The sequence below is a fragment of the Haemaphysalis longicornis genome, unplaced genomic scaffold, assembly GCF_048455015.1.
Source record: "Haemaphysalis longicornis isolate Haplotype H1 unplaced genomic scaffold, Haemaphysalis longicornis Haplotype H1 scaffold_6, whole genome shotgun sequence".
In the NCBI taxonomy this organism is placed as follows: domain Eukaryota; kingdom Metazoa; phylum Arthropoda; class Arachnida; order Ixodida; family Ixodidae; genus Haemaphysalis; species Haemaphysalis longicornis.
The window spans coordinates 103,716,618-103,731,336 of record NW_027526407.1 but is presented as its reverse complement, the minus strand read 5'-3'; the positions used below and the strand labels follow the sequence as shown (position 1 = coordinate 103,731,336).

The 14,719-nt window shown below is 47.3% G+C and overlaps 1 protein-coding gene across 1 annotated transcript in view; it reads right to left on the bottom strand.

Annotated features, from left to right (window-relative positions):
• The window catches only part of LOC144141842 (uncharacterized), a 52,375-nt gene extending 41,810 nt beyond the window's left edge, over positions 1-10,565 (bottom strand). Inside the window, exons 1-4 of the mRNA XM_077673329.1 lie at positions 10,351-10,565; positions 8,258-8,324; positions 5,872-6,023; positions 4,509-4,567 (exon numbers count right to left, since the gene is read on the bottom strand). Coding sequence (XP_077529455.1) covers positions 4,509-4,567; positions 5,872-6,023; positions 8,258-8,324; positions 10,351-10,434 — 362 coding nt within the window. The 5' untranslated portion in view covers positions 10,435-10,565. The remainder of the gene's footprint in view (positions 1-4,508; positions 4,568-5,871; positions 6,024-8,257; positions 8,325-10,350) is intronic.
• Positions 10,566-14,719: the final 4,154 nt, after the last annotated feature.

Genomic DNA, 14,719 nt, shown 5'->3' with positions numbered 1-14,719 from the left:
TAATTGTACTTTGAATGTCTTTTGAACATCCGCATCATGGCAGCAGAGCAAGGCACACACAGCAGCGAGTGGTAAGCCACAAAATGGACGACCCACAGGAAAGCCAAAAAACATGTCAGAGAAACAGCCAGCACGCTGAGTTCGCAGAAGACGACGAGTGACCCACCTCTCTCGTCAGCGGCGGCGTAGAGCAAAGTAAAGGTACACATATAGCACCAAAGGCGTGAAATCAGAAGGAAGGTCACCAGCCAAAAACCTCTCAATTGCGCCACTGCTATCTCCTAAAACAATGCAACAGTGCAAAACAAGGCAGGAGGCGGTGATCCTGAAAACAGAATTTTGTACTGCAAGGTACGGCCAGGCCGGCACTCCCAGACCACGTTCACCTCTCTCTTTCTCCCTTCACTGTCCCAACATGGACATCAGGTAGCGCTTATCGCACAGCATGTACAGCCACTGGCTGCAGGCTAAGGTGCGAGGCCTTGGGGGCTTTTTTGGAAATGCGACCGTTCGCCAATTAATAGTGCTTGGTCCAGAAAAAAAAAATCATTATACAATGTGGGGGGGTGAAGCCCTAGTGCTGCCAAGTCCGATTCCCCTGGATGCATGACATGCTGCCCGCAATCTCATCGACGGCATGGGTTATGGTTTCGAACTTATAAATAAGATACGATTCTCTCAGTTTATGATTGTGCGTTGTGCAAGAACCTGCCTCTAGCAGAGCAACTTTTATTTGGTCAAATGAATGACCCGGGTGGCTGACACGCCTTGATACGGGCAAGCGCAGTTGCGTTTTATTGCGATATAGGTGATTATTAAAGCACTTTTAGAAGGCGGTTTCTGTTTGCACGATGTACTGCATGCCACAGATGTCACAATGAACCATTTAGATGAGGTTGAGGCTGTCACAGTTTAGATGTGCATTTATTTGCAGTACATATCCCTTGGAGCTGGCTTCAGCAGTGGTAGTGGTTGTCTTATGCAGACAGACCTTACAATGTGATTTTTAGCATGGCTGGCATCCTTGCTGAGTGCTTTCAATGGTCCTCGTCTTGGCTTTGACTAGCATATCTTTCAACTTTTTTCCACAGTGATAAACCACTCGCGGGGGCTTCGGGGGAAAATTGAAGATAGGTGGCTGCTTTGTTGTAGTGTATTGAAATGTCTCAAAATGATATTGTTAAGTTTAGGCAGTGCAGACAAGTGGGTGAGCTCCAGGTTTGTGCGGTCCTCTTCATTCCTTGGTTTCATTCCGTTTGGTTCAGAGTTTTGCGATTTAGGTTATGAGTTCTGTTGATACAGTTCTCAACCACTGCTGCTTGGTACTTCTGGCGAATGAGGCCATTTTTGAGATGTTGGGGCTGCGATCAAAGTAGGCGTTATTAGAGCAAATTCTGCACTATCTATGGGCCTGGAAATACGCAATGCTAATCATAAAATGTCTCGGATGGTCACTCTTCCAAGTGCAGGTACTGCTGGCAATCAATTAGTTTTCTATATAATGCTGTGGAGGTAAAGAGCACCGTGAAAATTCAATGGCGACATCCAGGAAATTTGCCGATGTCTTTGAAACGTTGTGCATGAATGATCTGGACAGATGCACTGCACTCAAGTACAAAATGAACTTGTGAAAACTTGCTTTGTCATCCGGCCAAAAAAAAAAAGTGTCACCTAGATAACTCTTATACATAAGCGGGCAAGTGGGTTGCGCGTCCTAGAAGGGTCCCTCGATCGACGCCATGAACAAGTTTGCATATAATGGTGCCATTTTCATGCCCATAGCTGTGCCGCTAATTTGAACGAAATGTTTGTTTTCTATTTCGAAATAATTGTAACAACAAAAAAAAAAAACCAAGTTGAGTAGCACAGTAAAAGCATTCATTGATCTCTTGTGGCATATCAGCGTTCCGACATGTTTCCACGGTATACTTGATGCCCTCTGAATGGGGGATGTTAGTGTACAGCGATGAGACATCCATTGTAGCCAGAAAGCTGCCAAGAAGCTGCACTGCGCCTTTTCCACTTAATTTTAAATAAGTGCAATCATTGCCGGGGTCATACTTAGCCGCAGTCCTTTCGGTATATGACGCGCCAATACATGGGATTCTAATGAAGCACTGTGCAATTTGCAGCACATGCGTTTATCAATGTTTGGCAGAGAGAGAGAAAGGTGCGAGACCAGGGTCATGTTCTGCAGGCTGTACCTTTAACCAGGCAGAGTCAGTCTCTGTGGGCGCCTACGCCGGTCACCTGGGCGACCGGCGCAAGCGCCCAGTGTGTCCTGTTTTGCTGGCTTGGTGGTGTCACGGCTGTGGTGGGTGAAACCACTGGAGAAGGAAGAGCTTGCTGGCATTCCTGCTGTGTGGCCCCTCGTGCTGGACTCTCCGCACCTCGTGGTTTGTAGGGCCTTTGCTGACAGCCGACCGCTCGGATGGAGATCACAATGCAGAAGTTTTCCACCAACAGGGCAACACCTTCAAAGCTTGCGAGCAACGAGTCAGCAGCGAAATCCCTCCTCACAGGTAGTTCATGGAACGCGTGGTCCGTGTATCGCACGTCGGCTCACAACTCTTTCCGGTGACACAGGCGGTGGACTTCGCGCACAAAATTAGAAGCCCCGCGGTTGAAGAATGCAACAAATCGCCAATCTCTCCCGTTTCAGTGCTGGTTGGTTCAGAGCTCGGGGAAGAGACAGGCTCAGAGACATTCTCCTCAACGCCGGACAATAGACTGCAGTAGGATGGAGAGTTGGGCGAGTTGGTAAAGCGACATGGTTGGTTTGAAACAGCACGTTAAAGCGGGATTACGAAGGAAAGAACCGGGCAGGAACTTCCTGTCTGGTTCTTTTCTTCGTGATCCCGTTTTAACGCACTGTTTCCAACCAACCATGCCGGACAATGGAGGCAAACTTTGACGATCATCCCCCTCGATTTCTGCAGGGATGACGACGATCCACTTACTGCTATGTCCGCAGTTCCGATGCGGATCACCAGGGTCTCCACAGTGGGAGGTAGGTATTCTAGGGTGACGGGTACGTCTTCGAACTTCATCCCGCCGTAAGAGATGAATCCGGGAGCGTCTCTCTCACTGCGGTGGAAGTGTCCGTGCACATGAGTGAATGCCCACAATGGCATTCCTGATGGTGTGCCTGGGAAAGCGGCGGGTTAACCGCTCCGTTGTATGGAGTCTGGCAGCCATTGATGGAGAACTATTTGATGAGTTGTGCAATGAGCCAGAAAGAACTTTTAGGTGAAAAACTATACTCGGTTACAACTCAAGAACGGCACCACCTCATGTAGTGTATCACTCCGCCAAAGCGCCGGACCCGTGACGTCAGTGCGCGCGTGTTTTGAAAGGGGTTTGCTATGAATGCGTGATATCGTCTGCCTTGTCTCACGCAGTTTGTTTGTCGTCACTGGAGTCATTTATAAGCATATTAAGTCCAAAAAATCATGGAAACGGCTCACGCCATGTTCAAAATATTCCCAGTAACGCCCTACTTGCACCGCACAGAGAAACATCCGGCTATGGTGATAAGGCACAGTGGCAACTTCAGGTGCCATTCTTAAGTTGTCACCGAGTATAGTTGAATAGTTTTGACAGAACCGTCGAAAGTGTTGGACTAATTTGGAATAAATAAGTTACCCGCAAAGTTGATCATATATTTGGGGTCACACTTCTAGGTCCGAAGTGTGACCCCAAAGTGCGACACTTTGGACACTTATCATTCGGGGTCACACAACAGGACCGCACTACGCGCTTCTCTCACAAAAAATGCTCGCAGCAAAACAAAAAGAAATGAATTGGTGGTGGCAATGGGAGAAGCTGTGGTTTAGCAAATTGATTCGAGTCGACTAGGCCTTTTTATGCGTTAATAAATACAAGTTGTCTGTGTTTCCCATTCATCAAAAATACTGCCACCATAGCAGCGATTCAGACTTCCAAAACACCTCAAGGTATCTAAAAGCATGGACTTCCCGACAGACGTTAAGTGCAGCGCGATTTATTTATGGTAAACGGAAAATTGCAAGAAAATTAGCGTGTAACACCCCGATGTTACATCTCGGCTGGAAGGTGCTCGAAAAGCTACAGATTTAGGCTACCTTGACATTTAAAATATTGCCGAAATATTGTACGGATGAGCATTTCCATTGTTTTGCCCCCCCTTAAAAATCCAGTCTCACTCATTATTTTACACATTGGTGACCGACTTCCTGTTGGCTGCTGAGACATGTAGAGAGAAACAGAATAAGACAAACCTAGCCACCTGCCCTTATTCATATTTCGCTCAAGTAAGGACCCAACCCGTGTAAGTACTCTGCATTTTGAAACACGAGCCTTTCATGTGTCCCAAATCTGTCTTGCCTGCGGTCAAAATAAAAAATGCTTGACGATACAGACTATCATGCCCAAAGGTGTGTCACTAAGCCAGGCTGGCATCATCATCATGATAAGTCTCAGAAGCCCTAAGGGGGGGGGGGAGATAAGGAAGACTTGTTGGCGCCCACCTGATAAAAAAGTTGGTACGTTCTGGTGTGGCCAGGTTTTCGTGGAGCAGCATCCCAGCCTGCACACAGAAAACTCACGGGTAGACGACAACAGCATAGCAGCATGGAAGGGTGAACAACAAATTAAAAGTCATTTCACAGGGTCACTACGTTTTCCAACCTTCCTTCAAGAAAGAGAAAAGAATTCTCGAGCCAGCAATCGCAATAAAAAAATTGGCCGCGTATCTGTTCCTGTCATTGCAAACGTCATCAAAAGACAGTAGTCTTTGTAGACATTTGCCCAGGAAATGCCCCCCTTTGCTTTCTCGCTCACCTCTCATGCTGTTCCTGTACCGTCGCGCTCATTCCAAGGTATACACACTAATGGTTTGCACAAGGCGATTTGAATTTGCCGCGTTCCACTGCTACAGGCCGGGGTTTTCGATGCCAGCACTGTAGTTTGGCGGAGACGCGCATGAATTGAGGTGGCTGACTTCAACATCATAGAACCACGTTGCCATGCTCCACGTGCGTTCCAAGCAGAACGTGGAACCTAGCTAGTGGAACCTTTCTTTGCTGTTGCCGCGTGATTTTTTATATGCTGCCAGGAGGCGCAGGTTTTCTGCAGTAGATGTAGAATATCATTTGCTATCCAAAAACCAAGCATCCATGAATTTTTTAATAAAGGAACACTGTAAATATCCCTCGTGTACTAATTTCCTGTCTTATATTTGCGTAATGTCTTGTTCTTGTTCAACAAAGTTGACAAGTATGAGCATATAAACCGGGCTTAGACGTTTACATTTGGCTGTGAGTATATAAGACTATTGCGCAATATCAATTTTACTTAGGCCGGGTGGCTGAATCGAGTTACAGACAGACAGACCGAAATTTCTGGGTTTAAGTGGCCCATGAAAGACTATCGTCTTTAAAAAAGGAGGCAGCCAACACTCACCGTTACTTATACAGAAACAGTGACTGGACAGACCCACTTAGGTTGTTGGAAGAATTAAAAATATTCAAAACTGTTGCGTCTCCCCCCCTAACCCCGTCTCTCACACCACGGTGGAAGACTAAGCTTGATGACTTTACCTCCTCAGAAAAAAGCTAATTGAACTGCATAATTATGAGCAATTTCATAAATGGTGACATGGCCATTTACTCGTGACAGATCGAACTTGTCAGAAACGAGTCAGGTGTTGTGAAGAGTAACCATTGTCAAAGTTCACAGAGAGAGACCAAAATGACTTCCCGGAAAACTTATGAAGAAAGGGGGAAATTATCCACGAAAACACCTCTGCAGAGAGCTCCTTGAGGGCACAACGATGTGACGAAATTTATTATGGTAGCCTGGCTTAAAGGTCCCTCCGCACCCTTTCCGTACCTTGTAGAGCAGCTGGTCGGCCGGATAGCGGCCGATGAGCAGCACCTCCAGGGCCTGGGCGGCCTCCTTCCACCGGTACTGGGCGCACAGGCGCTGAACCAGCCGCGCAAGCAGGCAGCCACGACGATTCACAGGACGCCAACCCTCCGACCCTGCACAGGGCAAGAGAGCAGTTTTAAGTGCTGAGCACTTTAGGGGCTCGCCTTGTCATCGTAGCTTGCTCGCCGGACCCAAGTAGAGCCCCACAGAGTTCCATCGTAGCTGCTGTCGCGGTGTAACCCAGAGGCTTCGAAAGCCAAGCAGTTTATTTAGCCTAAAGTGTTCTAAACTCATGAACCGCTGGCGCTTGTCCTACATCTCCCTGTTATTTAGCGCAGAGAAAACTGTAGGTACATTTGAGGGAAAATATACGTAATTAACCACCACCAGCCGCGTTCATTTAGGTAGGAATGCTCGCTGGGTTGGTTTTTACGACAGTAGGCGGGAAAAAGTGGCAGTGTAACGTGCACACGTGCGGGAGGAAACGCAAGCACGAAAAGAACAGAACTCCCGCTGGCGCAGCACTGCAAAGGCGGGAAATTTGAATTGCACTGGGTGGTAGCAGTGAGCGGATGACGGCGCTACAGCCCATTATGGCGAATCACTTTCTCTGCACTTCCGACAGCTTTCACACTGAGTGGAATGGCTTTAATTTTCTTGGAAAGGCTGTGCGTTTCCACAGTTTCAGTCGACAACACTCCATTCAAGAAGCCATCCAGCCACACTGGTCGTGTCAGGCGTGTCTTGTGCTAAGATCAAACCCAACCTTCGATGTGCACCCCAACTAAAGAACTGACTTAACAAACGAAAACAATTGTGAAAATGTCAGACATACGTTTTTAAAGTGAAGCTTTGTATGCCTTACTAATGGTGTTTTATGTTTCGCCAAAACGAACAGCAGGAAAGCCAACGCTGCGCAGGGGGTTCCACAAAACAATGATGATGATGATAATCGAAGACACGTCAAGTTTGTAAAGGCAACGTCTTTTTGATCGCACCCTTCCAACACGGTGGAAACTGCAGTTTGGATTCTGCACTTTGATTTGTGACTCAGGTTGCGAGGGAGAAAGATTCGCATTTTAACCTATCTTTCCCTCAAGAAAAGGGCTCTGATTTTCGGAAACGGAAGGTGTGTCCACAGCGCCAGTCAACAGCTCTCTACTACAGCAGCCACACTTGTGGTGTCAGGTACGTCTTTGAACACAATTACCGATGTGTGCACCAACCAAAGAACTGACTTAACAAACGAAACCAATCAAAAAGGCATCAGAAATATTTTTTTAGATGGCAGAGAACAAAAAGAAGTGCACGAGAGAGAGAGAGAGAATAACTTTAATGAGAACCAGCAATGTTAGCCGAGCCGTCGGGCTGGCTTGCTACGCTAGATGAGAGAAGAAAAACAAAAAGAAAAAAAAAAGAGAAAAAAAAAATATGTGAAAACGAAAAGATGTCATTTGATGCAGCCAAAATTTTCAATCACAAAACTCTGTCCAGTTCTGTGCTCCGAAGAAACTCCAAAAGTGCTTTGATCACACGCGCAGCCTGACTGGGACCCGACCATGGACCGAAAACAGCCCTCAGCTCAAGTCCCACACCAAGCTGCCTGCACAAAGATAATACGAGTTTCTGTCTGTGCACGGTGTACTTTGGACACACGCATATAACATGATGGATGTCTTCTCGTGAGTCACATTTTGAGCAAAGAGGTGAGGATGCCTGCTGGATTTTGTACAGGTAATGTCCCGTGTAGGCCACATTCAAGCGCAGCCTATGCAGAATGGCTTCCTCGCGCTTGCTAAGTCCAGGTGGCATTCTGAAGGTGCACTTGGGATCAATCTCATGAAGAGGTGCGTATTGCTGCCTTGCATCAGTCCAGATAGACAGTACTCACAAGTAAGAGTCCCCCGACTGATGAAATTACCCCTACACCAACGTTCCGACCGCACTAAGGATTGCAAGAAAGGTATAAAAGCATGACCACTGGCAGATTGCGCTCTAGACACTCCATTTCAAAATACTTCAGCCGTCCATGAGGAACCCTGTCCCCCTACACACACAGCGCTACCAATTATCACAAGGTTGCTCACGAAGAACAAGCAGGCACCACCAAGAGTGATGGACCGATTTTCCAAAGATACCATGGGACGCAGCTGAATAAACACACAACTTTTTTTTTTTTCACTATACACTTGACGAAAGAACACAGCAAGAGTGGAACATCAGAAGCGTATACAAACTCAAGGACTAACTTCTAAAGCACGCTCTCTCAAGTAGAGTGATTTTCGTGCAAGCAATTCTTTTTCGCAATAGAGAATGACCATCTGGGCAATGGGTGATTTCAACTCACCTTCCTTGCAGTCCGAAGAAACTAGCTGTGGCGGGGACGGCGATGTGAGAAGCTCCAGCAGCGTCCTCTGTTGAGGTGCAAAAAGCACCTCTTAGCACTCGAGAAATGACTCCACGAATTACAATTAAACCCGGATATAACAAAGTTGACAAAAATTCACATTTTTTCCTTACATCCAGGTTTCGAGTTTAAGCTCGCATGAAGCCAAACCAAAACCAATATGCTATGAATCAGTGATGCTGAACTCACCCTTGTTCAAGGATATATTTCGCACTGAAAAACTGTGTGATTTGCTTGCTCTTGCTGCCACTACACGGCCGCCGAATTCACAAACGTAAGTATCGCTTTTGTGTCTTGATAGTTTTCGGTGCCTTAACGCGTTTCAAGAACCAAACCAATGCCGAAAGGGCACCATTTCGTGAACTTCATCCTCTTTTCTGCCGTAAAAATTGTTGAAGGGATGTTAGCTGGGACACTGTACCGGGCGGCGACTTTCTTCTTTCTCGCCGACGGAAACGGCATTTAAAATTGCGAGCTTGTCTTGAAAAGACAAATCTTTTGGTGCTCAGGCAGCAGAAGTCATCCATGAACCCGTACCACAGATATCAGGGGACACACGCGACTATAAGGCTGACAGGCACGCCTGGCACCTCACCGACACCGCACTCACACGTAGAAACGCATGAGATTGCTGTGCGGGCGAAATTCGCGAAGTTAGTGCATTTCGCCGGCCGATTTTTCAGAAAAATGGCAAGAAACCTTGACTCACCAGCATAGCGAATTCGTTACATCCGATTTAACCATCGCAACTCCTTCGTTACAAAGAGGCCGCAAACACATGCGCTTCAATGAAGGTGGAAATGGCGAATCAAATAATTTCGTTAAATCCAGAAATTCGTTACATACAGGTTTGTTACATCCAGGTTTAACTGCACACGGTCCCACAAAGCTCTCAACAGGCAAATGCTACAAGGAAATTTTTTTGAAGAATTCAGAATTCGACTCGTCATTCATTAAAGCAGATGCTATGGCTATATTTAATCTGCGATTTATTAATGATTTGACTAATTGCACCATCCGGTGAGTGAACAGTAAGTAATTACGCTACCTCAACTTCATAAAGTGAAAGGGAAAGTTTCGGCTGCCTTCCAGAGGCGTTCTTCACAAAAGCGTTGCTTTTAAGTATCGACAAAGATGCGACACAAATACTGCCCGCACAGCGCACCCAAATGCAATACTAGAGCGTGTAAATGCAACGAAACGCGGCGTCAGCGATATGGGTTGCCCCATGATTGGCCAGGACGAATAACACAGATTTATTTGTACAATGCATGTTCAGTGCATTTGTACAGTGCTTTTGTGCATCTACAGTGCATTTGTACAGTGCATGCACAGTGCAAGTTCACTCAACGAGAACAGGCACACCTTGATCACGCACACGATGCTTCTATCTATTCTCCGAATCCTTACAACACCCGACATTCCTTGCCCCCATTATGTGAAAAAGGCATATCACCTTCAGTTCATGACGCTTCGAAAAATTTCATACGACGTGGACAATTGTTTCTAATTACGCCGAGTAAAAAGGGCCCTGGTAAAACTTAGAAACAAAAGGGAGATAATTACAACGTTAAAAAAAATAGGAGGGGGAACCCTGGCACTCCACTTCAACGAATATAATTTCTCTTGGGTTGTTGCGAACAAGGAACTCCGCCACCATGTGGTTCGTAACGATGCGTTGAGGTGAACGGGGAAAAAAAAAAAACAAAAAAAAAAACAAGCCTATTATACATATCGCGATAGCAAACTCCGTGTCTGCTTTTCGCTTCGAGAGCAGCTATGACAACATAGATATAAACTGAAAATTATGAGCCTTGCAATCGCTACTGCGAAGTTCTCGTGTTTTAAACTTCGCGCGCGCGCGCGCGCACGACTTTTCCAGGCGAAGACTTCACAGCACCATCAGCGCGGAATAGACCGTTCGCAAACAGTCTGAGTGCTTTCAAACGTTCAAGCGCACCGGACGGCAAACAGACATTCATCACGAGCAGACAAAAAGGCAGCAGTGAAAGACCAAAGCGCAGCTTGCTCACCCACTCCTCAACGGAGTACTCCCGAGGCGCCGTGTTTGCCAGGCCTCCAGTTGCACCATACTTGATTCCTCCTCGTTTTGTCATGCCTAGCAAATCACAGGGTTATTGTCGTCAAACCATAAAAGTGTAGCTGATCAGAAATGCACGAAGGCGATGAAAATTCCACCGCAGCCGATCACACGCTGCACATGATCACTGCGCACTCTTGACTTCGGCTGCGGCTGGCTCTGGCTTGTGTCACGCTTTGAACGTTTTGATTTCGGCATGATTTCGGTAGCCATCGCCAGTCATCGCGATGTTTTGTGCTAACTCTGTTTATGTACTGCTCGTACGCAAACCATTAGGTATATTTGCTGACGCTACTGACACTCATGTGCCACTGGATGAAAAATTTAATCTGAGAACGCAATTTTTTTTCGGCTGCTACATGGCGATCCCGAGTACTAAAGATGAAAGCAGGAAGCTTTTTTCTGCGTTTGGCCGGGGCTGTTTGCTTGCAGTTTGTTCTGCTGAGTGTGTGTGTGGTACAGTGGCTGTATGTGTGGTTCAAACCATACACACCATCAAGCGGCCTAGCTCTATTCGCCGTAAATTACAAACGCGAGTTTTTTTACTCAAAACACATCGCGTTTGTAATTTACGGCGAATAGAGCTAGCTAGGCTGCTTGATCAAAATCAAGCGCTTGTCTCGCGCGCATTGATCAAAATCGTTGAGCCTGACCACTGATGGCGGGAAGTTGTGAAGGCACTGCCATATATAATAAAACTTTTTAGATGCAACGCATCTCTTTAAGTCGCCTTGCGGCACGTTGTCGCGGCGTAGTCCGCATCCCTCCCCCATTTTTCGTTACAGCGGAATAATTTCTAAAAACTTCGTATAATGATGCCGCAAAAACGGTTTTCTCTGGAAAGATGTACTTTTGTGATGCCCGTTGCTGTCTGTAACCGGGGCTCGGACTTTGTCAAGTGAATTAATTTCACTTTTTTCCGAGCCCCCCGCTTGTCGGAAATAAAGTTTTATCTTATCTTATTCTCCTCGCCGCGGCAGCTGCGCGCTCCGCCGCTCTCACCACAGCGCCATCTGTGCGTCAGCGCGGTCAGCGCGCAGCTTGCGCTCGGCTCCGCTCGCTCTGGCTCGCTCCCGTCGCCGTGCCAGCTGTGCGTTAGCTCGGTTAAAACGCAACGGCAACCCCCGATGCGTCGCATCTACCCCATGGTTCCCCTTGCGTGAAGATGGTGTAATTTTTTTTAATGCGAATGCATTTCTTAGTCGGGGGTTGTCGTGCGTTGGCCGGCGTGCGCCTAGCAACAGCTGTGGCGCGCCTAGCAACCGGAGCAGGTGGTAGCTCGGGCGGGAGTAGCGGAGGGCAAGGGGAGAGGAGGAGCGCGCTCGGCGTGTGAGGGCGCTCGCATCGCGGAGCTCGGCGGAGAGAGCTCGCGCGCGGGGCGGGCGTGTTGCGCGGGTCTCTCTCTCCTCTCCGCGTACCCTCTCTCCGCTCGCTGCGCTCGGAAAAATATATATAAATGCAGTGGAGCGCGCGCCTCTCTCCGTGACTGCTTGCCGCAGCGCACTCATCGGTGCACCCAATGCATTCGCATTTCCGCACGATCCCGTTCGGGGAGGTGGGGGGAGTTTTTTTCCTTCTTTGTGGTACTGCGCACTCAGATGTCTCTTGGGGCTTACTTTGGTTAACAGAGAGTTCATTTTGTGCAGCTACCACCATAAAATGGAAACAAGAACAAACACGAAGAACGAAGAACGCGGGTGAATCGATGGATACGTGCAGTATCGTTTTTACTCGATCACGAACATTGCTTTTTCTCTTTTTTTTTAGCAGAGGAGCTGCAGCTTCTCTGTTAAATTATGTTCGGCGGCTCGGCTTGACGATAGTTTGTCCTGGTATCGTAGGTCGGTTCAGAGTTTTAAAAATCATAAAAATGAAAAAAGGTCCTAGGCCGTTCCTATTTTGATATAAGACGGCTTCCAGAAAACACGTCCTCCCCACAATGCATTTGTGCCGAGGCCACCGGTTAAAAGATGGTTTTAAGCTTGGTCTTAGCTGGTTTTTCCACAATGCCTGTTGCGCAGTGAAGCGTGGCCACCTGCGCAGGGAGTGTTATTACAGAAAGCTACGCTAAGTATCATGTTATTGAAAGTATATTGAAACAAATTATATGGAAATTAGCCGCTAAGATGACTCTACCAATATGTAGAGTTTTGATTAACTTGTCACGATTAGTTCACAGTCAAGTTGTAAACGTTACAGAATGACTATTTGCTACGGAGTATGGTAACAGAAAACAGCTAGCTGCTTTTACCGGAACTATCCGAAAAAAATTATATGAGAATTAGCCGTTAAGACGACTATAGCATCACGCACAAGAAAGATGCCGAAGAATAACGAAATCTTCGTAAATGCAACCAACATCGCTGTTTCAGCAGATTTGATACTGGCTGGAATCGGGTTTAATTGTTTTAAAGCAATCCTTTCTACCTCTACCAGCCAACGGTTCTCTCGTAGCGTGCGGGACAAGAAACTCCCAACGCGGCTCGGGAGGCGGAGGGTGCCTTTCACTCGCGGAGCACAGTGTAGATGGCGCGGCGACAGGGCGCTATGTAAAGCTGGCAGGCGAAAATGGACCCCAGTGCGCCCCGGAAAAATCAGAGATAGTAAGAATCCACGCACACCGAAGCAGTAACAAGGAAGATAAGATAGCTGTGAATATTGGCCAATTCGTAATCCCAGAAAGAGACCACATTCGCGTCCTGGGAATGACAATACAAAGAAACGGAAGAGCCGATCTCACTATTGAAAAAAATCAGTAAATCTTCAACCGAGCTAGCCCGAATTGTGAAGCGAACCACTAAAGGAAGAGCCGGATTGAGGGAAGAGGAAACATTAAGAATCATGCAAGCCCTCGTCACGAGTAGGCTGGCGTACAGCTTACCGTATCACAACGTAAACAAACAAGAGGAAGAACGAATAAACATTATCATCAGGACGGCATATAAAGCAGCACTGGGCCTACCACTGTGCACGTCCACGGAAAAATTCTTTCAATTAGGAGTGTACAACACCTTCGAAGAGATCGAGGAAGCATTACTAATCGCCCAGAAGGAAAGGCTTGCCACCACTAAAACTGGGAGATCCATCCTTTGGAAGATAGGTAGCCCCCCAGAAAGAACATGACTGGACGCCATGACGGACTTGAAACCTGAACAGCGGAGTCACATCAAAACGCTTCCTCTACCGAAAAACATGGACCCCACTGTACACAAAAACAGAAGGCAAACGAGAGTCAAATACCTCAGGAAAAAATTCAAGGATCATGAAAACACGGTCTATACGGATGCTGGAACATGTGACAAAACCAACGCCACATTAGTGGTCACAGATTTCAACGGAGCTCTGCAAGACTGCATGACAATTAGACCGTCAAACACAAAAGAAGCGGAGACTGGTGCCATCCTCATGGCAAATCGACTCGGCGAAAAGACGAGCAGAAGACTGAACATAATAACAGACTCCACGAGAGCAGTATTGAATCTTGCCGCAGGAAGAATACCAAAACGCCTCAAAAACCTTCTTCCACTTGAACTGAAGAAAAAATACAATATCACATGGTGTCCCGGAGACGAAGGGGTAATGAAGCAGCGGACAAGGCAGTGCGTGAACTCACACACCGCAAACTTGACGATCCCGCTTATCACACCCCCCTCCCCGAAAAATATGGAGAAAGACTCTCGCTTAGAAGTACCTTTCCTACTCCACACAAGGAATTAAATGCTACAGAAGCTCAAATCCTGAGGCAAATACAAACAAACACGTACCCACATAAATCACGACTGGCAAAAATGTTCCCCAATTCCTTCCAAGAAACGTGCACCAAATGCGGAGAGATAGCCACGCTATTTTACGCAACTTGGGTGTGCCCGCGCATCTGGCCCCAGGAAAACAATAGTATACAGATTAATCCTATCGAGACATGGGAGGCAGCCCTTACCAGCTCATCTCTCGAAGATCAGCTACGTCTGATCCAGAGAGCCAAGGTGGGAGCCGTTGCATCTGGAGCCCTGGACGTTGGGTCCCACCCATGAACTCCCTTTCAACTTTTAACCCCTGCCCCCTTCCCCTTTCTTCTCACAATAAAAGTTCTACAACAACAACAACAATATTACCCAGCGTTCCCCGTGCTCAACCCGGCGGGCGCGTCGGCGGGACCCTTTCGCCGGCTTTGTCGTCTGGTTTAGCGACGGTGTTGGACCTGGTTTGTAGCAGCTTCGCGTCCATTGCGCGCTTACTTCGCGCGGCTTGATTGACTCGTTCGACGGCATCTTCTGGGTAACCCGGCCCCGGCGGGATGTTTT